General features: G+C 40.2%; 1 protein-coding gene across 4 annotated transcripts; it reads left to right on the top strand.

Annotated features, from left to right (window-relative positions):
* Window positions 1-3564: 3564 nt before the first annotated feature.
* Window positions 3565-27045, top strand: crtc1a (CREB regulated transcription coactivator 1a). 4 transcript variants are annotated; one of them, XM_030402329.1, is made up of 15 exons: window positions 3565-3724; window positions 7598-7714; window positions 9024-9149; window positions 10176-10237; window positions 11578-11672; window positions 12403-12488; window positions 12587-12627; window positions 13428-13618; window positions 13788-13918; window positions 14293-14385; window positions 15966-16064; window positions 18769-18873; window positions 22892-22975; window positions 23087-23267; window positions 24937-27045. In XM_030402329.1, the coding sequence occupies exons 1-15, from the start codon at window positions 3599-3601 to the stop codon at window positions 25140-25142; spliced, it is 1743 nt and encodes a 580-aa protein (XP_030258189.1). In that variant the 5' UTR covers window positions 3565-3598; the 3' UTR covers window positions 25143-27045. The 4 variants fall into 4 exon arrangements, with proteins under 4 accessions (XP_030258189.1, XP_030258188.1, XP_030258191.1 ...); XM_030402328.1 differs by having other exon boundaries at window positions 15963-16064; XM_030402331.1 differs by lacking the exon at window positions 18769-18873.
* The last annotated feature ends 598 nt before the right edge of the window (window positions 27046-27643 follow it).

Raw genomic sequence — 27643 nt, 5'->3', positions numbered from 1 at the left:
TTTTAGGGTGTCAGGTGGTGTGAAATTGTTTGATTATGTTGGAACAATATTTCGCACAACTTACTGGTATCACTGCAGCTTGATAGACATGAAGAGTCTGTTGGCTGATTTAAAATACATTTAAAAACCCGCCTCTGTCTTTGTCTTTCCTATAATAACAAGGATGAGTTTAAGATTTTGACAGGTGTCCGTATGCTTTCTGTGTTCCCACTGTAGCAAATATGCGTTTCATTTATATGTTTTTCAGTGTTATCTCTTGTCTGAGCTTTAACTTTGTGTTTTCTTTTGTTGCGCTTTACTATTTTTTATTCAACACTATGTTCAAATAAAGTGTGAAATTGGCTAAAGTTTGACTTATTTACACACAGGCCTCCTGTGGTTGGTCCATCTGTCACTTTAACTCCTCACTCATCTTATATCAAGTTAGCTCTGTACATACAGCACGTGGTGCATGCTGGCCAATCCCCTGGGAGCAATCCCTACTCTATTGCTACAGCTGTGGTTTTACACATTTATTTAGGTCTTACTGGCAGAAATGTAGACTTGAGTCACTGTTTTGATGGCTTACAACCTGACCCGACAGAATATAAATGTCTTCAGACCTGGTCTTTGAAGTTGAGGATTTGTGACTTGACTTGACTCAAATGATTTGTCTGTGTTCACCTCATGCTGTTTGTTTTCAAAGAAATTAAATAAATAAATTAAGCTTTTGTCAAGTTATTAGCTTTGTGTTTTATTAAATGTATGACATTGAATAGCAATGATTATAATACACATTTGATTTGCCGACAATATCAATATTAGACAGTTACAAATACTTTCTCTTTTCTCTATAAAGAACAGATACAGGAGAGACTGCAGCATGCTTACATTTTCAACTACCATAATTATGATTATCACTATTATGATTATTGTCATTATTTAAATGATTTCCATAATTAAGTTTGTATGCATTGTTCACATATCAAAAGCTATAACAATGGAACTGGATTCTGTCTTTTTGTCATTCACATGCATTCACATCCAACATGCATTTATTATTGTTGAAACAACCTTCTGTACACCTCAAAAAATACATATGTGAATCAAAAGTGGCTGAAAATTGTGGTTTAGTGGTGCAGAAAACAAAATACCAAAGGGGGGCTTGTGCGGGCTTTCAAGTTAAAAAAAAGGGAAGTGAAACTTTCCTTCTCTAAGGCTTTCTACCACAAGCTTCTGTTCTGATGGTGCAGCGTGTTTGCATGTTGCAAGATAAACATTAAAAATATCTGACGGAGGACAGCTGCACACAGGAATCCTCCACAACTTGTGGTTTTTCTCATTTTTTACAAACAGGCTCACCATCAAGGCTTTCCCTCAGCTTGGCTTATTCAGCAATAACAGAATAATCCTGCACACAGACTCCTTCCCTCCACCTGCACTGGAGTCACTTCTTTTTCTACGTTACCATGGTTACTTCACAACCAAATTACATTCCCCTCAATGGCAGGTGAAACTGCTCAGCCTTCAGAGCCTGTAAAAACAAAACAAGAATTCTAGGTGTGGCATTTGGACTCAGAGCAAAACAAATGTTTGAGACAATTTATAGTTCTGTGGTGTTTTTACCGAGCCTCGTATATGTCATCAAATATACAGCTCAGAGGCTTCTTGGTGTTGTGCGTGCAGCTGTTTGTGTAGCTGGCAGCCTGCTGCAGCTGCAGTGGCTGTGAAACTGAAACTCCCACTGCAGTCAAGAGACAAGAATGGACATGCTAAGGTCTTTCTCCATTCTTCTGACTGATGCATTCATTGTATAAGTCACAGAGGAAAAGGCTTAACAAAAATGTCATAGAAATACCAGCCCTTTCTCTCCTGCCTGGCAGCTCATTTGTCTCCACATGAGTAAGTCTCTAACAGGCGTGTGCAGTCCATTCACCTTTTCAATCTGCTCAGCTGGAAAGCAGAGGGAGACACTGTTGTGACAGTATTTATCCTCAGTCAGCAGGGGTGCACATACAACTCCAGAGGAGGCAGACACTGCCACTTTCTGGCCTCATGTCAGAAACCTTGAGGTTATCCAGACAGGGAGGCTAAATTATTTTGCACAAATGCAAAAACAAGCTAAATTTGTCTCAAACACGTCCCTGATTTCTTCATAACCCCAGGTGTATAAAAGGTGAGACCATCTGGTGATTCTAACATCCTGTAACACTCACAGCAGGTGAGAGAATCAACTCAGTGCCTAAACATGTCTTGTACCGAAATACAACTGCTAATATTACTCATAAAACAATAATATTAATAACTATTATAATGACTATTAATTTCTATCACTATTAATTTGCGGTTGCTCCGCAGTCCAGATGTGCGGTGCGCCTCCGCTACACGCCCGCGCTGCGACGTGAGCACGCAAAATCTCACAGAGCCAGATGCGTCAAGTCTGCCACAAACAACCACGCGAATACCGGAAACCAAGCGATTTTGGACTTCAAAATAAAAGTATACTTTGCCGCAACAAGCGTAAACTGTAGTTTTATTTAGTTTGAAAAACTAGCGGACTAAAAATAGCACAATCAACAGACATATCATCAACTGCATTGTTATTTGGCCAATATGTTTCAACATTTATTCGCATCTCCATTTACAGGATACTACTTCACACATGTCAAGGGTTGCTTTGCTCTTTTCATTTATTTCCTTGCTGGGAAAACCAGCATAGACCAGCACCAAAACCAGCACCAAAATACAACATATGCTGGTCTTGGTGGTGTTTTGGTGCTGGTCCATGCAGTTTTTTTCCAGCAGGGTTATGAATTGATGACTTTTAATGTTTAATTGGGCTTTTGTAAGACTTCAGTCCCGTTTGTTCACTAACAACTTGTAAAAGGTGTTACAGTGAATATGTGTAATGTGTTAGGCCGTTTTTTCCTGAATCTTAATAATATAAAGTATTAATCGATTGAGTAAAAAATTTAAAGTTGTAAAGTTAAGTTTTTTTTTTTCACTGTTTGCAAAAAAAAAAAAAAAAGCTTTAGAAACCATTGTTAAGGTTTATAAACATCAGTTGCAACTTTACGATTAACAATTGCTTGTCAAATGGTTTATAAAACATTTCACAGTTTGGGTCATCAATCATGTGGCCTGATAGATGTATTGGTAAAAACGGATTCAGTAATTTTCAATGAACATATTCAGGTGAATCAAATGTAGAAAGATAACTGTCAGTTTAAACAGTAACTAAGCTATTTGTCAGGAGTCACAAAAGACCAAAACAGAGCTGAAAGGTTTTAACAAGCACAGCTCAAACATAGAGGAACCAGATAACAGATTCAAAGATGGCGCCCACTGAAACAAACTAGCGGGTCATCTGCTGAATGTTAGCTAATATGTCAGCCATAGCAACCTCTTTATCTGCTGTCATAGCAACACACTGATTCTTTTAGCCCCGTCTTGTCCCATACTAGTCTTAAAACACTAATTCAAAGTTCACACAACTTTAAATAGACTTACTGTGAGGCGTTTTAACGTGTCGGCCTCTCTAACCGGAAGTCGTGTGTCCTTCACTCGCCGTCACTTGACACTGGCCACTGAAGGAAAAAACGGAGCAGAAGAGCGAAACATGGCGACTTCGAACAATCCGCGGAAATTCAGCGAGAAAATCGCTTTACATAACCAGAAGCAGGCGGAGGAGACGGCAGCGTTCGAAGAAGTGATGAAGGACCTGAGCATCACCCGGGCAGCGAGGGTAACTAACCCGCTTCTTCTTCGTTTATTTCCAACGAGCTGTCAGATATGCACGCAGCCAGGGCAGAATAGGTAAACAATAACAAACGACGCTTCCTGCCAGCTGGAGCCCTTTTTCTCCCTCACGAATGACAACGAGCGTAGCTGGCCGGAGGTTACAGCCCCGTCATGTACATATTGGTGACGGGGGGACCCTCGTCCGAAAAAGTTATTACAATTTTTTGTCCCACGCAAGTGAAAGAAGCAGAGGGGCGTGCATGCGTATTTGACAGCGCGCGTCCAACTGCAGCGATGATCCTCTGCTCGTCTCGTGCACTCAGAGGAGGCGATTAGGTAAAACGATGATATCCACCTCGACAGAGGCACACACACATGTTCACACACTGGATTGTCGGCAGTGTGTGTGGCGTGTATGGCGGGGATAGATGGCGAGGTGTGTTCGCACCGTGGCTTTGTAAACTTGTCTGACAGGTCCGCGGGGCCTGTGTGCTCCGCGACGTGAATGACATTTTACACCAAAGATGTGTGCGAGCAGATTATGTGGAATCTAAGCCACATTCAATACAGGCCTCCAAAATAAATCCCACAGAGGCAGGGCTTCAGTAGTGACTGCAGCTCAGTGGAGGCATGATGGGCAGATATACACAAGGCTGGGACCACACAGCAAGCATGCAGCCGCTGCATTGCTTGTTGGATTGTGAATGCACATGTGGAGTAACATCAGGTTATGTCCTGTGACACTGTGACATTTAGCTATCAAAGCCTTTTTCTTTTGAAAAGTTCAGATTTAGTCTGAACAACAGGAAAAAAAACCTCTTCTTATACGTATTTTCCTCAGAGTACATTTTGATTTTTCACCGAAGAAAAAAGCACAGGTTTAAATGATAAAATGAACTCAGGCTGGATTCCATTTAGCTGCTGCAGTTTCAAGGTCCTGGTGTAGAGAGGTGAATTCCTTCCTGCTCCTTCCGGTGGACCACCATGAGGCCTTACATCAGAAAACACGTATGGTCGTGAGCACTGAGAGACAAATACGTTTTTCATCCCGTTTGTATTGTGCCATGAATTACACTTATATTTTGTCAATTTAAAAGATAATTTTACAGCCAGTCAGGAAGTCAGGAACGTGGCAGTCTGACCAACTTGACTGTCACCCTGGCAGAGAAAAGGTATTAAAAAAGGTCAAAATTGCAACAAGTCTGGCCATATTGACAGAAAGAATGGACAGTTGGTTCTGTGAGTCAGCTAATATGCAGAGCAGGGTCTACACGTGTTGGTAAGAAACGAGATAATGGAACTAATGCGATTGCCAGGCCAACTTTCACTGTCTTTAGCATGATTAGTTTCATGACAAACTGCAACATTCTCTCAAGTTTAAAAATATTCTTTTATATTGACAAACATCACATGTTTAACTCATGGCACAATTCAAACGGGATCAAAAATGTATCGTCACTTTGTTCTGTTGGCTAACAGGGCAGTTAGCATTGCCCTGGCTTCCTCAGTGATATGTATACAGGATTTTTCAATTATCTTTTTGATTATTGCAGAAAATAAGCTTTTTGGCAGACACAAGTTTGTGATGCTTTGCAAAAGAACAACATGTTTACGATTTTTGAAGCCTAAATGTGATCTAGAAGAATAAGAAATTACGTTAGGCTATAAACAGACTACTTCATGGTCGCATGACTTCTACGTCACCATCACTAAGCCTCCTACTAGACTATGCAATACACACTGTATTATAAATTGATCGATCTACAAGATCAAGCTAAAGTTCGCCATTGAAGACGGAGTAGTGAGTAGATAAGTCTCCACGTTCAGCATGATGACATCAAATGCCCCTTCTGTAGACTCATTTAGTCACTTGTTAGCAACCACGTTTTTAAAGACACGTAAATGCTTTAAAATTCACCAGTTGGGTGTTTACTAACATATTTTATATTATAGAAGAAAACGTAAAAATCCCTCAAGCGTATTTTAACCACAGACCTTATTTCAGGCATCTAATTGAGAACCCATTGACCTTGAGACAAGGGAACAGGATGTGCAAAACTTAAATCTGGGTGTTAGGACTCATTCCACTGTCACACTGTGTGAGGATTTACTGGGGCTGAACAGATTGTTAATGTCATTAGTAACACCTGTGCTTTACCTGCTGTGAAAAGGCCTGTTCGTGAAGCCTTAGCATATGTCTGATGGATGAAATCACATTTTTGTAACCTATTTGTTTTTTAAGAATAGAAAACATGAATCAGTTGTGTCTGAACGGCCGTGTTATTATAAATATGTATTTTAGGCGGCATGTCTAGACAGGTTAGTCAGAGAGCCCGTGTGTCATCTTGAATCGCGGCCCGCAGCTTCATTTTTATGAAACTGGCGTGTGTTTTCATTAACACGTAGACGAATGGTAGGAGGCTCTCGTCTGAGCCAAAGTTAGACCTGTGGGAAGTAGGCCTCAGGTTTAGAGTTTCATCCTTTTGACCCCGTCACCATCCCTTCCCTCTTCAGTCCTCCTCTGCTGTCTCTTATCTCTGCGTACCTCTCTGTGGTTGAAAAGATTTGGACCGGCATCGCCCTGATGGATAGGATGCCATATGTAATCCTTTGTCAACAGAGTATGAATGTGGTAAAAGAAATAAACTCTGAGGTCGGAGGCTTATCAAAACACACCAGTGACATAGGCGTAGTAATTGTTATTATTAGATTTTCTGCTCCGCAGACAGTGGGCTTGCATGAGAAAATTTAATTGACCGGTTATGGGCTCTCTAATGGGAAATGGAACTGGAGGTCATTTTGGAATAAACATGGCTGTGAGGGGAGTTCAGTAGAATTATCTCCCAAGTGCTTTACTTCCATCCGAAATCCTCTTACCGTCTCTTCACATGTTAAAAAGTTATTAAATTCACATTGCTGGAATGACTGCAAATGTAGCAGCCGGCATCAAATATTGCCAAAAGACATCTAGTGTTCATCTCAGTTATATTAATGTGGTGTCTTTCATTTAGTGTGCTCACATCAGCACATTTCTGTCCTCGTTTTGGCACCTGAAGAGGTGTGAAAACATCAATGAGCGGGGGAGTTTCTGTGCGAGGCCTGTCAAGATCAATACTTTGAGTTGGACGATATAATTCCAGAAATAATTATGATAAACTATATTATTATTGCGATATATTATTAATATAGTGATAATACAATAGCAGAATATGCACAAGTAAAATGTGAAAATAATAAAATAACGGTACAGAAAACCCTGTGTATCATTCTGACTTCATTGTTACATATCGTTGTCACAAGTAATTGATACCTACATTTAAGGGGCACTGCAAAATCATTTCTGTGTATCGGCAAAACACGGTATTTGGAGTTTTTTTACTCCTAATATTCTTCGAACTATCAACCACAAAAATTAAGTGACTGGTCAGGCTCTAATCGTGTTGGCTACAATGGTGACATTCTGTGAAAAAACATGCATCTAAACACAGCGGGCAGTATTGAGTCCATGTAGCTACGATAAGACATGCAGCCATAAGATGTGAAGATAAGACAGTAACATAATTATCAAGACAGGCCTGTTCAGTGGGGCAGTCATTAGAACACATGCACATGACTATCAATGGGATGGGAATGGGATTCATTTTGGATCAGTATAAATGTGTATATATATCCCCTTTGTTTTGTCTCGCTGAAGCGTTCCTGTAGCAAATGAACATTGAGCCGTCATTATTTCAGATATCACTGATGGAGGCCTGTGATGTGCTTGTAGCCACTTTATTGTTTTGCTGTCAGTGCCGCATGAACTTGCTGTGCCTAAAGAAAAAAAAGCGATATATCTGGTCCTTTGTGTCTCACCTGGTGCTGTTTCTGCTTCCAGTTACAGTTGCAGAAAACCCAGTATTTGCAGCTGGGGCCGAACCGCGGACAGTTTTATGGAGGATCTTTGCCGAACGTCAATCAGATTGGAAACGGCACCGTCGATTTGACTTTTCAGGTGAGGGATTTTTATTCTTATCATTTTGCTTCTTTTCAGTAACTTTATGACTTACTTTACTGTATAGATGAAGACTGGCATTGACTGTTGGGGAATGAATTATTAATTTGTAGCAGGATTCATTTTTACAGTTATCGTCCACCGCTGTTTCATATGAACACATGTCCATAGCCCCCATCTCTGTGGTGCTATGGATCAACCTGTGGTCGCTCGAATAAACTGTTTACATTGGCTTTTTTAAACACTGTCAGATTTTTGTTTGCTGGGTTAAATGCTCTGCTACACATGAAGTGACACGCATACTGTTTGTGTAAGCAGCAAGAGCACTTTGTTTAGAATTATTAAAGAAGGTAGAGTAAATATACCAGTGCAGAGTCGACAATAGGTGTCTTACTGCAGTATGGTGGACCACACTCTCCTCTATAGAGCCCTCTGTCAGCTCTGTCAGAGCTCTGTCCCAAAAGAAAACCTTTGCTTGAAGAAGAGAATTAAACAATAACTTTGAACTTCATACATTGCTGAGACATCATGTAAACCATGTACGCAGATGAAGCGGCGATGTGCTGTGTCACACCTTAGGTACACAGGCTGTATTTTCTGTGTCAGAGCAGTTTTGTTCCTTGGTGCCTCAGTGACACACTGAAGGAGTGTGCATGGCAGTGACTTAACTGAAACAGTGTCAACAACACAATGTTTTTGCAGAAGAGTACTTTCACCAGCTTCGAAGGCAGAAAAAACTGTTCGTAAAACAATTAAAGTCAAAATAGCAGGTTCTTTCCGCCATTTTCTAAATGTGAGGGCAAAAAAATTGCTTTGTAATGACTGTTCTTGAAAATGAAAAGGAAAACGTCTTGAAGCCTGTGTTCTTTTGAAAATGGCAACAATGGGTCCTCTTACCTTGGGAAAAAAACTATATGAACCGCTTTTTTCATAGTGGGCATGACAAAAATGTAATCTTAACACCAGTCCTGGCAAGGCGTCACATTGTGTCGAAAACAGGGCTCAGATGAAAAAAAGGCTTTTAAACGGTCAACAAAAAATGCAGACAACCAAGCAAAACTCAAGAAAATACTTTCACTGTAACTTCCCAGTTTTTCATAGCAGTTTTTGCCCTGAGCTCTGTTGATATTCCTCCCTGCTCTTCAGGTTTAAGCTCTGTTGGATGAGGACAGTGTAACTGCAGCTAGGAAACACAAACTATATATATATATATATATATATATATATATTATATATTCTGTTCAGTCCAGAGAAACCCGCACAAAATATTTTCACAATTTGACCAGTTTTTTTTGTTTGTGTTTGACAGACTTCCGGTCTTGACTCGAACAGATCGACACGACACCACGGGTTGGTGGACAGAGTCTACCGGGACCGGAACCGCATCACGTCACCCCACCGAAAGCCCCTGTCTGTTGACAAACATGGACGCCAGATATCCTTACATACCTTTTAGTCTTTTTATGTAAAACCTGAGGTTAGGTAGAGTTTTTAGAAGACCAGGTACTTTCTTCTCTCGTTCATTGCTATTTTCAGTCTGAATTGCATAAAAAACAATAACAAAGCACGGCTTTGTTGAAGGTCTGGCAAGCAGAAAGCAAATTAATACCCACAACATTTGTTTATATAGTGATAGTAATTAAATTTGTGTGCTCTTGTTCTTAAAGGCAAAGTTGTAACAAGTGACACAGGTTTTTAAAGCTTCCTGTGAACAAATAATTCCTCAATTTTTTCTGCCTCAAAACGATCTTTTCTGAAAGCCCCACTGTAGCATGTGGTGTCGTTGTATTGTATCCGCTAATATTCACATATTCTGCCCACAATCGTGAAAACCTTTCAATATAATTCGATGCAGCTTGGCAGAAACACAAATGCATTACATTGATCAGATCTGTGGAGTAATTATGTGACATTGAATCAAGTTAATTAGCAGGAACTTGTGAAACTGGTAAAACTTTGTAATAACCGTCATCAATAAATGGTCTATTAGTGAGTTAATCAAACTGTAGTTAAAAGTTATTACACTGTTAAACCATTTTATTACATATGACGACGGTGCGTGGAGGCACACAGTCCAGGCCTTACTTAATAATCCATGCAGAAATCACAAAACGTGAGAGGCTACATGTTGTTTATAGGATGTTTTTGATCGCTGTGGTAACTCATGTGCCTAAATGTGGCTCATGGACGTCACAGATGTTTCTATGACATCAGCCTGTAATTGATTCAAGTCAAATAATGATGTTCAGTCGGAGTGTTTGTAATAAGCAGCATGTGCAATGAGCTAGCCAGTGTTGATACAAACATCAGACCGCGATGATGAGTTCATGGTTCATTCATTAGACTGCCAGCACTGCTTTTAATTATATCTTCCCGTGCTGGAAGAATTCTCTGGAGCTGATGCATTGAATCTGCTAAGACTGTCAGTCTCCAGCTGTATTTTCTTAACCCTCAATCTCACATTGACAGCTGTCCATATGGCTCAGTGTATCTGTCACCACCACCTGATACCAGCTGGAGGAGGTAAGACAGCCTCGTCTCTGCAAGACTGTATAGCTCATCTCGGTGTTTACTCTTTTTTATGATGATCATAATAAAGCCTTCCCGCGGCCTTCCCTTATCGTTCTGACTTCAACCGCGATGTTCTGCAGTATTCATGAAGATGCAGAAACGACACACGGGAAAATAACACAAGACTGAAACATTCTAACTGAAGATGAAAACATTATACATTACATAATCACACGTTAAGTAGTTTTCACAGATTAGCATCATGGTAACAACGCTGCATTTAGACATCCATCTAAAGCCCTCATACAGACAGTATCACACCCAGGTTGATATTTTTGCTTGTGAGAAAAATCACAAGAACTATAAATTACATCAAAACAGTAGCTTGCCTAAAACTTTGAATCTTAATTACACGTATATTTTACATCACATTCTGTAACATAGGTCATTTGAATAACTGATTGGATTAAGTTGATGCAGATATATACAAAAACCTTATGTTCTTGTTCAGTTATTACATATAAAGTTAAGGTGAACTTCTATATAAACATAATGTGTTTTTTATTCAAGTAAGTCTGTCTTGTGCAATAAATCGCACATCGAGTGACTTAAATTTATACACACTGACTCAACATGAAAAAAACTAAACTCTGTATTGAAATTTTGAAACAAAATGAGTTGGTTGATTTCATGTTTTGTTTGTGTGGTTTTATATTATCTATGTTTTATTTATTTAGGGTTAGATATTTGAATGTCTCAATACAAGGAATTAAAAAGTTCATTGCTCTGGCAGAGTTTACGTGCATTATTAAACTATTATATTATCATTCTATCAGTGGCATAAAGAGGTTTATGAAAATGATGTAATTTATTGCTACACTATATCATCCAACGAAAGGTAGTTATCGTCACAGGCCTGCATATTGCATGTGATATGTCAAATATGTGTGAGAGAAAAGTTTTTTTTGTAACTTGTATTTTAGCCAACATGACAGAATTGTGTTGATAGTTGTGGTTATGCCTGGCTTGAAATTCGATTTGATACGATATGATACAATATGATGTGATTTATTTTACCTGTAGAAAAATGCTGTACACATATACCTGCCTCCACAGTGGAGTTAACAGCAAAAGCAACATAAACAGAGCAGCACATACCAACACCATTCAACATTTTGTACATGCTACCCAAACTGCACACATTGCACAATTTATACACTTTTGTTTTTAACACGGCTGTACAACATTGTGGTTGAGTGATAGATGTATTTCTGTGCTTTTCAGTATATGTGTTGCTTAGATTTTTCCATACAGTGTGATTTTTTATTTTTATTTTTTTAATTGTGCTGCAGGACAAACTCTGACTCAGCACTGCACCAGAGCACATTAACTCCTGCCCAGCAGGCCTCTTTCATCGGAGGGTCGCAGGAGCTGCAGCCAAAACGGGGTAAACATTATCTCAAAGAGTTTTCTTCAGATAGTTGTTGATTTAACTTTTTTTTTCCTATGAAATCAGGATACATTAGAGCATGCTCAGAAACATATCTATTATACATCGACCAGAGGGCTGAGTTGTGAGTAAAAATGTAAAACTAACCAATGAGTCAATTCAGGTGTTTATTATCTGCTGTGGCTGATGGTGGATGGATCTGTTTTGTTGTAAGTCTGTGTCTGTTTTGTGGTGTTGTGCTGCTTTCTCTCTGTGGTTCACTGGAGTGGCCTCCAGTGTCTGATGAAAGGGTTTAGAATGTGGCTTTGAAGGCAGAGGAGGAAAGTGACTGCTGAGAAGAGGGGGTGCATCCAAGTGTCCAATGGATTTCGACTGCTAATGGCTGTGTGAGGCGGATTATTCTGATTTCAGGGGCCTATTGATTTGAATTTGTATAAATCTCCTTGGAGACTTTTTTTGTTTTTCGCCCATTAGTGTCATTCAGTATTTAAGTGTTTAATCTCTCAGTTTCATAATCTCACAAATTCTTTTTTTCTTCTTCCGTCGTGCTTTTCTATTACCTCCCTTCGTGTTTTGCATGTTTTTTTGTCTTTTTAATATCACTTGATCGTATTAAACTAGGACATGTGGGCTGTGATTATTATAAGCTCAAGAAGGCTGGACATCTGAAAACCCAAGAGACTGAGGACTTTTTGTTGTTGTTTTGGCTATTTCTCCATCTCTGTAGTTCTCCTGCTCACTGTACCAGGTGTTGAAGCAATTTCACAAGAGGGTGATGATGATGGACAAAAACAGGACTGGGAGTGCAAAAAGGTGGAACATTGACAAACATTAAATGAATGTCTAAATGTGTTTTGTTTCCATAATTTCGCTGTGGTCTTTTAGCTGTTAATTATGTTTTCATCCTGTAGGACATTTTAAGGTCCAAGCCCTGCAAAGTTCCAGGGATCCAGTGAGTATCTTTACTGGTTTTCCCATGTAGAACTGGTCTGAGGAAATGTTTTCTTTAAGGGAGCTTTTTAGTTATTTTTCCTTTTCTTGTGCCTGTTGAATATCTTGAGAGTTAAAAAGGTCAGTGTCCACACCACCAGAAACTCCTCTCTCCCATACAAAACACTGCTCCTCAAGTGCCTCGTCAGTAGTCCCGCCTTTGATTTTGTGACTTTGTGACATCACACTATGTCACCATGTCCATTATTTGCATAATGTATAAATAAATTGGCACCTAAAACCACCTAAAACCTTAAGGAGGGGCCTTAAGGAGACAGGAGCTAAAGCAGAGGATTTTAGATGGAGGGGCAATACAGCGCTGCATCACCGGATAATATTAGACAACTGATGTGTTTTTTTGATCAATAAAACATAAAAAACCTGTTCTAGTAATAATCCAAAATGATATGATGAACCTGAAATATTATCATAATATGTCTCCTTTATCTGTGGATTCACAGTTATAATGGATGGTGAGGTGAGACTGGTATTCAAGGGCACCCAGGAAGCTTCAACAAGTATAACTTAAACATAGCTTTAAATTGAAGCCATCTGACTGTAACCAAACATCATTTGCATATACATCGCTAGCGCCAAAGTATTAACAGCATGGAGCTAAAGCATTTGCAATAGTACCACTGGCCAAATGCACCAAGTCCAAATATTTCCAGAGCTGTTGGTATTGGAAAACATTGTCAAGCCAGCTGATCTCATGAGTATGTTCAGCTCTTTAGTCACTGCGCGCACGTCTGTTTTCTGCAGCATATTTCCGTCTCCGGAGCAGCAGTTGACCACTTCACTAAAACCAGCAGCCCACAACACTGGCGGCTCTCTTCCTGACCTGACCAACATCCAGTTCCCTCCTCCGCTGCCCACCCCGCTCGACTCAGATGATGCAGCAGCCGCCTCGTTCAGCTCCTCCAACAGCACACAGACCCTGGCCAACACGCAAGGTAACCGCAGCGCGCTCGCATTGAACACTCTCCCGGAGTTGTGTCCAGCATATTCATGACTTCTTCATGATATCTAGCACTCTCTGGTGCCAGTTTCTCTGCGTCTCTGCAGTATGTGTGTGTGCTTTTATAAAACTCTTTCCTTACGCCGACTCTGTGTGCTGGGTAGGAGTGAACACGTCTCAGCCCACAGTAACCATGGAAATGCAGCCTGGGCAGGACGACATGGTTCCTCTTATCCTGAATGCAGGAGACTCCCACCAGCTCTCCCCGACGTCTCCACCTCTCACTCTCTCTCAGGTACAGCCTCCGCTCTCTGCCTTGACCTCGGCTTCACCAAGAAAATCAAACATTCAGGCTTAATTGCTTATTGAATGTTTGATTTACATTATTTTCATACAAGTCCCAGGGATTCAGGTTGACTTTTTATTATCTTAGTGTTATGAGGTCATACTGTAGAGATGTTGAACTGTGTTTTTTTATTATTATTATGTTTATGACCATTGCAGGGCTTTTTTTCTTTCTCCTTATCTTACTGTGTTTATTGTCATGTACCAAGTCACCAAGCCAAAAGTCCTTTTATGGCTGAGCAGGCAACAAATGTTGGAATAAATGCATTTCCCATAAAACATCAGAACTCTGCATCTTATCTTTTTCCCTGTGCTTTCCCGCAGGCGGCCATCAACGCCATGAACCTCGAGCAGCAGCTGTCCCAGTATGCCTTCTTCAACCAGCAGCCGTCGTCCCAGAACCACCAGAACCAGCAAGTGAGTTTCTCCTCCAGCATTGTATCCACACAAGCTGACTGTTATGGAAAAGATTTAACAGCTGCCTTGCGCTCACATATTTTTTCATTTTGGGGACAATTTGAGCTCAGTGGGAGGACAAAAAAATGAGTATGGAATTAGGAATTATACTCAAAGTAAGTTGTAGTTTTTAAAGTGTAAAGCACTGGCTGGTAAATCCAAACCAAAAACACTGAGGATAAAAACAGGATTGGTTGGTTCTGTCTTTTTTGTCACAGACGTGTTGTCTCATAATCTAGTTGGATTTTCCGTCTTTGCCGATTTCTTTCCCACATATGTCTATTAGTTCCTTAATTCTTGCCATCTTGCGATCACGATTATTGATGAGGGAACGTTCAGACTTGTGCAATTATTGCAGTTTTTTTTGGTTTTTTTTATATCTTTTTTTGGCCTTTTATGGCTTTATTGATAGGTCAGCTGAAGATATGACAGGAAACAGGGGGAGAGAGAGGGGGAATGACACGCAGCAAAGGGACCCGGGCCGGGAGTCGAACCCATGTCCGCTGCAGAGCCTCGGCACATGGGACGCGCGCTCTACCAACTAAGCTAAACGGCGCCCCATTATTGCAGTTTTTATGGAATAACAAAATGGTCACATTGGAAGAAAAAGCTTGATTTCACCAATCACTTCTGTTAAATGCAAAACTAGTCCAATTAGAAACAATAGTTTTAAGATTTTTGCCAATATGTTTGTTTCTAACAGATGTTTCTAACTCCAGTAAAGACTTATTTAGCAGCAACAATGATTCACAGACTGTGCACTCTAACTGTTCAGTAAAGCTGAGTCAAATATAAACGACTGCAGCCAGCAAAAACCTTTAAAGAGTTACTGCAACTACATCCAGATGTGGGCAGATTGTGAAATTAAGTAAATCAGACTCCCTGTTGTTAATAAAGACTTTCTGACCTTCAAGTACTTTTTCTGTTGAATAAGTGGACCCGCTCATTATAATGTAGCACTAAAATCTATCACTTTGCCCACTTTGTGGAAAGTCCTCTTTTCCCCTAAATCGACGCTTCACACCCTGCAGAGTTGTACAGTAGCAGAGTAATGTTGTGTTTTCTTCATACCATTAGCAATATTTGAACATGAGAACCGTCTATTAAATGACTTTGGGTTGTTTATTTTGACATAATGATAATGTAAACCAGCCAGGATTCTTTAAATCTATTGTGACAAACATATTTAAACATTATGAAATTGAAAAACAAACCAAAAAAACCCGTTATCGTTTACCACAGTAAGAATAATAAAAGATAAAAGTAAAGTTTGAATTTTAAACCACTGGAATGTAGATAACTATGAATTGTAAATAAATATTACCACACAAACACATACTTTAGATTAGATTATAAGAATTTGATTAATTTACATGCCTTTGCAGCACCGCCCCAAATCTCTACATATCTGCCAATGTACTATAAAAGCAAATACTCATAAACTGTATCTGTGATGAGTTAATATTAAAACTATTAAGCGCTACTTGATGAGTACATGGTGTCTGTATCTTTTTACGACTCAGCTCTTTATCTTGCAGCAGACTGGTCTGGTCCAGCTGTCGTCCTCGGTGAACTCCTGCTCCACGTCAGACAACCAGCAGACGTCCTCGCCAACCAACATGACCATAGACATGAACACGGTGAGCACATCTCTCTGCATCACTGGCACTTCTTGGCTGATCCCTAATGCATTTGAATAGAAAAGTCTTAGTTGTTTGTCAGAAAAGAAAAAAGAAAACTGTACTGTCCATAAAGTGTGTATGAACTCACAATTGTGCTATCTCTTTTTTTATCTCAACATTTATAGTTTAACACAAATCTTCACAGTCATAGAATTTATTGTTTTACTTTGCAGCTTTTGCACAGAACTGTAGACAAAAAACTCCCAAATTAACACACAAAATAAAAGCACAACAAAAGGTGCAAAATGCTTTTTTGCGAGGCTCTGCGCGTCCTTCAGTTCTTGGCTCTCGCTGCTCTACTTCTGTTGCAGTGGGAATGTGTAACTGCAGAGATGAAGTGGCCTACATTCTCCTGGTCTCAGTTATAGACTTTGCAGTGACGGGTCAAGTGAAACATTGTTAGGAAACACAGCTTAGACTTAACTTTCTGTTAATTCAAGCCTATTTTATGAACTACCCTTGTTTTAAGAAATTGAAAATCATTTCCTGGAGAGTTGGAAAAGGTCTCCTCCAGGAATTATCATTGTTCTAGGTTATATCTGTATCTAGAGACCTTGAACTGCTTTATCACTTCTCTGTCTCATGCTACCAATATTTTGATTGCTACCAATCGTTCTGATAGCTTATCTATAAATAGATTAGGAAAGTGGAGGTTTGAACTCCCGTCGGCTTTTGAGTGATAAGAGATTATCAGTCTTGTTTGATAAACCTTATTAGTTATTCGATAGTTTATCTGTTATTTATTATGATATTAGTAACTTTGATGTTTTTCTGTCCACAGTTATGGTTGTGCATTGCTTAAGTCAAATTCGATTTGGCCATTTGTTGGATGAGTAGATATGATGGAACAACAGAAAACAGAGCCGAGTCACTTCTCTCTGATCCTCCAGTTTACAGTGTTCACTCGCTCAGCTTGGATTGCTGGCAACATTTTCCCTCTACTAATTAATCCCCTGTAGTTTTCTCTGTTTCTCCCAGCTCTGCTTCCAGTATTATTAATGCATCGATGGGACACGTAGCACATGGTGTTCACTGCTGTAATTATTTTATTATTATTATTATTACAGCACTAGAGGCTAGTTTTCTGGGTGACTGTTGAGGACTGACTCTGCCAAAATCAAAAATAAACAAACAAATGTCTCAATAAAGTAATTGATATGCCACTAATGCAACAAGTGTTCCATACCAAATCATACAATGTTTATTTATCTTTTCTATTCAACCATTTCTTTATTTCTTTTACGGCTGGGCGATAAATCGTTAATATCGATTAATTCAAGTTTGTGGTTTAGGATGATTTAAAAAGAATCTATTTAGATTCTATCGATTTTCTCTTTAACCTGCTCCGCCGCCGCCTCCCATGGGCTCCCATTGTTCATAGTGGGCTCTGCCCTCCCCCTGCGTTGACTTTCTACAAAGAAACAAACACAACAACATGGCAGCAAGCCAAGAGTTTGTTCCCAAAAAGGCCCAGTATCGTCAGTAGTTCGGTTTTGTGGCGTCAGACCTCGAACAAACCACGGTCCACAGCAAAGTTCAAAAGCTAGGGTTAGTTGAAACTCAAGACAGCGGACCGACCCATTTGTTTCAGCCTCTCAAACAGATGCATGCATCAGAGTGGGACACTTGTTGTTCACTACCAGATGTACAAGACCGCAGCAGCCTACAAACACCCGCTATAAAGCAGCCAACATTAGCGGAATCGTTTAATCATTGTCTTTCGTATGAGAAGAAAGGGTCCCAGTGGACAGCTTTTACGGATGCAGTCATGTTGCATATCGCTAAGGATATGGTGCCCGTATTTACAGTGGAAACGCCGCAGGTTCATCCACATGCTGAAAATGTTCGACCCCAGGTTTGTGCTACGAAGCCGCAACAGGGCATGATGTCTCAAGCCAGAGGAAGCAGACAGGCTCGTCTTCCTGGCCAAAAATGGGTACAAAAGACATCAAGCACACACCTCATGTCCTGTACATCTACCAACGTGTCATCTTTACTATTCAATGCAATGCAGATATTTCATTTAATTTACATGTCTTCAGGGATATAAAATACTTTTTGTAAACAAAAGGCACCTTTTGCAAAATAAAATATGTAATAAAAGTTTTGTTCACACTTTATCAATACCAATATGGAAACTGATCTGTTTTATAATAGCAAGCAATCTGACATGTTAAATTTATGATTACAAAAGCATTTTATCAAAAAGGGACACATTCTTTTCAAAAGGATGCACTTTTATTTATTTTTTCAAGTGAGTTTGGAGGTGCACTGTTTACAATGGCGGGTCAAATTTGTTTGAAATAAAAGCATTAAAATAAATGCAATGCTTTTAATAATTTCTTTGTCATTTGAAGTTTTACGATTAAAATCGTAAATCAAGTTTGGTGTGAAAAATCCAAGATTCAATTTTTAAGACATATCGCCCAGCCCTAATTTCTTTATTTATATTTGATTTTGGCAGTTTCGGTCCTCCATAGATTACATCAGTAAATCTATCAGTGAATATTTTAGAGATTCCTCCGTCAGGGAAACCCACTGAACTAATGCCAGCAAAAGGGGAGCTGGTTATCCAACAGCACCGGAGACACATCTAGGACGGAGACCTCCAATACAGGACATCCTCCAGTGTGAATAACTCAAACGTGTCCTCTTGTATCAGGCCTCCTCCCTCCAACAGTACCGCAGTAGGGTCGGATCCTCTGCCAATCAGTCTCCGACCTCCCCCGTCTCCAATCAAGGCTTCTCACCTGGAGGCTCGCCTCAAGTAAGGGCGTGTGAACTGGTGGGCCGCTGGCTCGCTCTGTATAAACGTCACCGTCCCCTGCATCGTAGTTCTGTGGTTATCGTTGCCGAGTAGGACTCTGTGGCTGCCCCCCCACAGCTGCTTGTATTGTGTTCACATTAGCAGATCTGGGCAAAAAAAACTAAAAACTGAATGTATCATTTGCAAGCACTTGAGCATGACAGCTATTTTTTTTTTTCGTCTTAAAGTAAGTAAATGATGGAGTTATCTTTTCACCCATTTAGTTAGTGTACTGCTTCTATGAATATATAAAATGGGAAAAGGATGAAAAATAGGGTAATAAGAGTCGTAGCAGAAAATTCACAGGTGTTTTCTTTTGGTGGAAGTTTCCCAACATGCACAACACCATTATAAATGTTAGTGCTGTTCCAATACCACTACCAGAATGGAAAATGCCTCCGATACTGACCCAGGACCCTGCTACTCCCCTGTTTGCAAATTGGTTTTTTTTTCTTTGCACAAGTAGCAAATATCTATATCTGACAAGCGGCTTGTGTAACTTCAAGCATGTCAGCAACTTGACTTTCTGTCGCACCATATGGAAAGAGCCCACATAGTCGATTTTTTCTCACTTTCACTGGGCCAACCAACAGCACTGAATTATGGTCCAGAGAGTTGGTTCAGATCTGGTAGTCAGATTAGGTAGTCACAGGTGCCCGCGTCTTAAGCCTGGGTTCTTGGCCAGAACAGTGCCAAAAGGTAGTACCAGACCTACGTTATGGGCACCCAAATCTTGCTACCAAATCATAATCATAAGCATTTTAATATAAATGTTTTAAATGTTAGTGAGACATAGCCTATTTAATAGTCTACCTTTTATTTTTAACTTCTACATGTGGTGATTGACAGTGTTGAGTGTGAGCGACCAAAGTTAGTGTAGATCGCCCTCAAAGTCTGTAGCCGTCAAAATGACAGACAGCCTTCAGAGTTTGTTTTGTCAAAAAAAAATTCAGCCAGTGACAGAAAATATTCGGTTAACATCTCTGCCACCTGAGGCCCATAATTCATTGCTGGATGTGGGCCGAGTGTAAATGGGAAATTAAGCTCTCTTAATTTCCTGTATGTATTTGTTAAGGTTCTACAAAGGCTGGCCAGGCATTACAACAATCATATTACATCCGTGCAACTGTTGAAAATTAGAATGTGAATCTGGATTGGAAGGTAAAAAAATAGCGTCGGAACATCTATAACTAATGTTCTGAATTATACTAAGTAATTCTGGAAACATTCACAGGGGCAACCAACTTTATTAACATTGACTCCCACAGGACAACTGTAAGTCTCAATGTGCAGTTTTTATGCAAAAACATGCCATAATACGATTAAAGTAAACGTACTGATTGGTTGTGGAGCGTACAGAGTCCCTTTTTTGCCCAGATCTGACCACCAGTCTCTTGAAACACTCAGTGTCATTGATGTGTTGTTCTGTAGCTGTGTCCCTGACTGACCTCCCTTCTCTGCTGCTTTTGTGGTATTTGCGTTGCACCTCCACTGTTTCCTCCCCAGTCTTGCTATATAAGACTCTGTGCTGGAGTTTGTTTTATTTTGTATGTTCACCAGATCTTTGTGTTCACTGTGGTTTTTTGCACCAGCATGGGGATTTGAGGTGGCATGAAAGGGGAGATGGCTATCCCCTCTTGAAGCCTTTTTTTTTTTTTTCTTGGAAGAGAAGCTGCTAATCACTCCCATGGTTGAATCTCAACAAACTGAACCTTGCTTGCAGGGAGGTGCTTTAAGCTAAACTAAACACACCCAAGGTAAACAAGAATCAGGGTTGTTAATCTGTGTCAGACTCAGTGTAAGCATTTGAAACCCTGGCAAGGAAGCGGGACTGTAAATTATTTACTGCTTTCACCTCCCAAAAAGCATTCCAGTGTGTAAGATATATGAAATGAGGTCAGATTATTTGAAAAGGATTTGCTACTGCTGAACTCTAAGTGTGACTTTGTGTGTTTGAGATGCTGGGGAAGAGACGGTGATGATGTACGTTGTGTGAATGCGTTTTCCCCGTGTTTGTCCTGCTGTCTGCTTCCCCAGCTCCACTCTCTCCCGAGCTGAAGTGGCTCACTCGTAGTCCCAAGGTTATCCACGGGCTAAACCACAACCGACAAGCTGTGCGCTCTATTATCCTGCGCTGCCCTGTGGGGACATCTGCAGCACACACAGATAATTTGGTTTTGAACTAGGAGGAGCACGGGCTGAGAATATGATCCAATTACTTATACATTAAGAGGCCACGATGAAACAGGAGAACTTCTGCTGCTGGTTCAGTGAGGACATTCGGATGAGGAGCTTGAAGAGAATTAGCTCGTGCTGGATGAGTCAGTGGAGGGAGAATCAAGTCACAAAGGGGATTATATTTTCAACGATTCCTTTTATTTCATGTGAATTTCTTTCCATTTGGTTGGTGTTAATTAAGACACTCAGGCCGGCACGCAGCAGACGACGCTCGTGCTCCTGTCCTTCTCTTTGGCTGACCCATTTATGACATTTGATGGGTTTCCATCTATCAGTAGTCAGTGAGTGTTGACCTTTGCTGGGATGGCATATGGTACCTCATGTTTCTTGTTCCTGCAGTTAATCAAGTCTCTTATTCATTCATCTATCCATTTATTAAGTGAGGAACTTAATTACACTGCACCAGTTTCACATAATTTCAGAGATAGAAAAATGCTGCCAAAGTGGGTGAAAACATTTAAGTAACACTCCATGAAATATTCATGCATCATTTTTCTTGTGATTGTGGATGTTCAGTATGCCGGCTACATCTGTGTATCACAGCAAACACTGTAAATAATGCAAGATTTGGCAAACGTTGCAGGCTTTCATTTGAATTTATTACCAAAAGAGCAGACTGAAAAATGACTTACTGGACTGTGCGCTGTCAACATCTGATGAGAATGAGGAAGTTGCTTCTGAATCGTGTGTTTAGTACGTGACTGTTTACATATTTATGCGCTTACCTGTAGCGCTGAAACTGTTTTGGCATTTTGAGCACCACAGCCCGAGTGCCGTTTACTTACATTATATTTAACAGAAATCAGACACCTCTACAGCCGATGTCTCTAAAACTCAGCAACTCAATCCTAAACAGTCTAGATGGTTGAATAGCACTACTGATTAAGAGGAAAAATATATAGATTTGATTTTAGGGTGAACTGAGTCATTAGAGCGCTTAGCAACCTGTCTCTTCTCTGCAATGATTGCATATAGATTGTATTATACACAGTAGGTTATTCACTACTACATTTTGGTTGTAGTCAACTGATGCCATAAAGTGTTGTCATAGCCGGTAAAACCCAGTAACAATGATAAAGGTTTAACTGATGTAGGCAGGACCAACCTGAAGTGAGGTTGCTTGTACGGGTAGCAGGGAATCTTTCCTTCTCTAAACATCTTAGATTTAGTTTAATTCAGGGTGCATGATGAGTATGATCATCAACAAATGAAGCATTATTTACCTTCTCATTGTCAAAAGCTCAGAATTTCCTACTGTGATGCATTATGTCACTTATTTCTTCCTGGTCTCAAACCTGTGATTAAAAAAAACAAGATATGCAAAATTTAAACACAGGAATAAATAAAGGAAAGGAAATTGAAAGAAAAATAATTTGAGAAAAGAGAAAGAAGAGAGCAAAAAGGAAAAGAAAAGGAAAGTCTCAGTTGAACGATGAGTCCACAGCAGTGCACAGCATCGACCGGTGGCAAGGGTCGACTCATTTTGCTGATTAGTTGACGAGTCGACTATAAAACGACTCGTTATGTTGCTCTGAGGTGATTTTCAGCACTTTGTTGTTCAAGTCTTGTTGCTGCTTTCACTGTGTCCTTTTTATTCTCCACCTTTTTGTGTTACATGTACAACTTCTGCAGCCCGGCTGAAGAATATTCATAGTCGATGGTCCGCACTAGATTTATTTTTTTCTTTTTCTTTTTGTTACCAGAGTCTGATTAAACAGATTTGGCCTGTTTGTTGTTGCAGCATAACTCCATACTGGGCAGCGTGTTTGCAGACTTCTACGACCAGCAGCTGCCGTCCATTCAGGCCAGCGCTCTCTCACAACAGGTCAGACAAAAGCCTCCGTGTCCATATTTAGTTCTGCTCCTGCTTCACGGTGACTACACATTTGATAAAGCAGCAACCATCGTGATGTTCTCTCTCTGTTGTGATCGCCAGCTGGAGCAGTTCAACATGATCGAAACCCCCATCAGCTCCGACAGCCTGTACAACCAGACCTCCACCCTCAACTACTCCCAGGCGCTTATGATGGGCTTGACTGCCGGCCATTGCAACCTGCAGGACTCGCAGCAGCTGGGCTACAGTAACCATGGCAACATCCCCAACATCATCCTCACAGGTGCTTCGACATATGATATGGCTCGCTTCAGTCTTAGAGCTTGAGGCTTGTAGAGAGCTGCACCACGCTGCTGCTGCTGCTGCTGCTGCTGCTGCTCGTGTTTTGTAGAGATTTCCAAAATCCCAAACCAGACCGAAGCTTGTGCTTTATATTTGCTTGAATGTCCCGATGCAGTGACAGTTACTCTGAAACTGCGTCGAGTGTTATACGCTTCACAAAGCTATGACTCATTGCCAGGCTACTATAATGCATTGATAGACTGGCTTTAAATGGCCTGGTATTGTTGTTAATCTGCCACTCATCGAGGGGAGAACAACATATTTGAAAGGCAATCTGAGTGATCGGGTCAGCTCTGAATTTGTGTAAATGCGACATATCCCTCACAGGAAAACAGCTCAAAGTACTTTTTAACAAAGCAATTACGTGCGCCAAGTGGTTTGTGTAAAGAAGACAAACAATTAAAAATTAAAACGGGGATGGAAAATAAACGTCAAATATCTATCTATAATAACGGTAAAAAGAATATTAAGCAAGGATGAATGCAGAGAATTCATAAAGTCACTGGAAAATAAAAACCCACTCAATGATGATTGAAACGCAAATAAAATAAATTACAAAAAAAGTAAGAAATGAATGAAAAAATAAAGAATAGCATACACAGAATGCATAACATCAAGAGAACGAATACAACTAGCGCGAAGTAAGCTCTCAGAAAGAGTTTCAGGACTGCATATCGGAAGTCAGAGCACGTGAGAGAGTTTTTGTTTTTTTTAAAGAAGAAAAGTTATTCTATCTAAAGGAATGTGCGTTCACCACCCTGACTGGGCTTCCAATTAATCCACAAGTTAGAGAAACTCAAAAGATCAAAAGATCATTTTGGCGGGAAAAATCTATGCTCGAGTGCATATCTTAATCTCTTGTATTTCTACTTATAAAAAATGTAACATTTATTAAATTCTTAATTATTAAACATTCTCTAAAATTTGTCTGACAGGGTTTTTCCAGAAAAAGAGGATAATTACCACATCAAATTATTAAAAAATGATACATGCTTCTTCGCTCTTCTTTCAGAATATGAATATCCAAAAGATGTTCACATAAACAAATGTTTCACAAGGTTTACAGTTGGACACAAGATGTCACCTGTTTCACTGTGAAGTCCAGTCTCAGTGTCTGTGCACCGGAGGCTTCAAGTTTCCACATCACACTTGTGTATGCTGAATTTTGCACTAGTATAGGCTTGCAAAATGTTTGTGATGTCACAAATCATGCTCGTAGCCCCGCCTCTTAGATTTGTGAATTTCAGTACGCCGCTCTACACAGTGACGCTCAAATGTTCAACTGTAGGAACCAGAAGAAAAACACATTTGACTGGAAGGGAACTTTAAAATCAAAATTTTCAGCCCACTGCAATTTCCCTTCAGTTGTTTTTGAGTCACAAAGTCTGTTGTTAACTGTCTCTCTACTGAAATGTGTAATTAAGATGTCAAGATGTCAAGCTTCTTACAGCAAGTTATTATCACATCATAACCCAGACTTGTCAACAGGCTGTCCCTTCTTGCTGCCATTGATTTCTTTCTTTAATTTTACCTTAAAGAGACAAACATCTGCCTCCTGATGCCTTAAATGACTTACAATTTCTCTGACTTGCTGTCTTGTTTCTGCTCAGTGAGTGGAGAGTCTCCCCCCGGCCTGCCCAAGGACCTGACTGGAACACTGTCCACAGACGTCAGCTTCGACATCGACTCCCAGTTCCCGCTGGACGATCTTAAAATCGACCCGCTGACGCTCGACGGCCTGCACATGCTCAATGACCCGGACATGGTCCTTGCCGACCCCGCCACGGAGGACGCGTTCCGCCTCGACCGGCTCTAACTGTCGCTCGTGCGCAGGTGTGCGGATGCTGCCGGGGAGAAGTTTGCATCTGGGAGGGGGATTTGTAGACCTCTTCAGCGTTGATTTTCCACACCGACCAACCACAATCAAAACCCACAAGAGAGCTTTTAAAAGAACTGATCAGAAATGAGTGAAGACTGCTGCCGGCCTCGCTTCTCTTCAGGAGGTGGTCTGCGACTGACGACAGTGGAGTTATGGTATGAACAATGTTCATGGTTCTGTCACTACTATTTCTTTTTTGCAAAATGACACATCCAGTTATGATTTATTTTACATTGTTTTCATTTTGAGGGAGCTTGATCACACGGGCAGAAGGAGCCTGGTCTCCTTATTCTCCATCAATGACTGACGAATCTACAGTACACTTATCACTCACGTGTTAACATAGAGTAGCTCAATCAAGTCTAACCTCCCTCCGTGCCAAGTGGCTTGTTCTCCACATCCTGTCTGGATATTACTTTAGTGCTACTACCCCCGTGTGGTTTGTCATAGAAACCAAAGTCAGGCCTGGTTTTTTGATTTTATCCCCAACCTCATCTAAAGTCCGTGTGATGGCGAGTCATTATTTTGCTGCCTGAGTTCTTTTTAGGAGATGCTGAGTTCTGATTTCACCACAGTAAATAGCAGTCATCAGTTATGCATGAAATCACAAATCACTGTGCATACTTGTTTTGCCTTAATAGCTTGACATTTTGGTTTTCATGCAAAGATGACTATTATGTAAACGAGAGGGGGGGGGAAAAAAACATTTTAACTGTCAAGTAATTTGTACTGTTCTACAGGCGGTCTGGCCTACATCGTTCACAATTGCATTACTGTATTTCTGAGGTGTGCTGATCTTTATCCATCACTCCATCCACCGTCACTACCGCATCGCATTTCATTCATCAGTCAGATCTTAATGGATAAATGAGTTGTTTGTTATGAAATAGATGTTTACAGGCTTGTTTATGTTTTATATTTTACATGTACAGAATGTGATTAGATTTTGCGTAATGGTATCTATGCAAAAACTACAGCGATCGATTTAGGACTGTAAAAAAAAAAAACGAAAACGGCTACAAACGAAACCCTTACGAAAAGGAAGTCAACGTGCACGATTCTTACGGAATGCACAGCGATGGTGCCATGTTGTGTTTCTTTTAATACGTTTTGAAACATGTTTCTTTCAGACTGGTAATGGTGTAGAGTAAAATAAAATGAAAAAAGGCTCAGTGAGTGTGGCACACAGTAGAGACTCTCCTGGATTACTCCCAAAGATGTGACCTCAGTGTAGTTGAAATATATATATTTTTCCAGACAATTGAACTGCCTCTATACTAGAACAGCATTGTTGATGCAATGAGAATGTATTTAGGTCACATCTGTACAGTTGTGTTGTTGCCATCGTGTCATCCTCATTGCCTCTCTCATATCTAGCCTTTATGTACTGTAGGACCAAATATATTTCACTTGTTTGTTCTCCCTGCAAAGGAGATATGGAGTACTGTTTTAAGTTTTACATGTTAGGACTTACTTTTTTGTTTCCTTGGCACTACAGTGACACTGAATATACGTTTCCTCGACACGCTCGTGGACACGCTTTATCGATTCGTTCCGTGTCCCTCCGCTCTTTGGTTTCTGCATTTGTGCGGCTTTGTGCATCTTGCTCTTCGAAAATGGTCGAAAGAAATGTCGTCTGTGAAGTCAGCTTGTTTCTCAGTGAGTGGATTCATTCATAACCATGTCCCGTATCTCATATTGCACTTTATGCATTGAATTAAAACACTGATTAATGAGAGTTTATATACCAAACCCCCTCCCTGTGACTGTTATGTGCACTGGACCTGTTTTGCCCTGTCTTTGATTAAACTTGCCTTCTTGTACAAAAAAAAAAAAAAAAGAAATATGAAAAAAAGCTAAATTATAGTTATTTTTGAAAAGTCGTATATGGATAGTCTATTTAAAAGAGCTGTTTTTACCTAATCAGTGAGTATTTTGTGAGCTGTCTACTGTTACGCGGTTTTTCCTAAATTTAGGGGAAAACGTTTGTACTCCGGGACAGTGGTGATCAGAGGTGTGTCGGCCATGTTCCTGCGCTGCAGCTCTAAACTCGGAAAATGCGTATAATTAATCACTGATCTGCAAAAAAAGGGGCACTGTGTAGTTTTGGAGAAGAAAATCAAACTTTCAATTTCTGCGATATTAATAATGTAATAATGCAAACAAGCTGTTCTCAAAGGAAAATAAGGTCCTCAGAACACTGTATGAAGCTAAGAAAGTGGCAGGGTCCGCCACATATAAAGTAAAACAGTATGAAATTGCGTGTTTGTTTATTCAGTTTGTTTAGGCATAAAAAACTGTCAAAGAAGATCTTTCTCTTTTGGTTAAAATGTCTTCCCCAAAACTACGAAGTGCACCTTTATACAGTTAAGATACAGGTACAGTAAGGTGCGCTCTCTCAGAGGAGAACATTTGCAGGGCATGTTATCACAATGCTG

This window comes from Sparus aurata, chromosome 21 (assembly GCF_900880675.1).
Source record: "Sparus aurata chromosome 21, fSpaAur1.1, whole genome shotgun sequence".
In the NCBI taxonomy this organism is placed as follows: domain Eukaryota; kingdom Metazoa; phylum Chordata; class Actinopteri; order Spariformes; family Sparidae; genus Sparus; species Sparus aurata.
The sequence above is the reverse complement of the archived record's forward strand: the minus strand, read 5'-3'. Positions and strand labels throughout refer to the sequence as shown.

What these genes read in the sequence shown, in the direction of transcription:
- crtc1a (XM_030402328.1), top strand. Translation starts at nt 3,599, where the DNA reads ATGGCGACTTCGAACAATCCGCGGAAATTCAGCGAGAAAATCGCTTTA. An exon ending in GCATCACCCGGGCAGCGAGG is followed by an intron (nt 3,725 to 7,597) that starts GTAACTAACCCG and finishes TTCTGCTTCCAG; the next exon opens with TTACAGTTGCAGAAAACCCA. An exon ending in TGCAAAGTTCCAGGGATCCA is followed by an intron (nt 12,628 to 13,427) that starts GTGAGTATCTTT and finishes TGTTTTCTGCAG; the next exon opens with CATATTTCCGTCTCCGGAGC.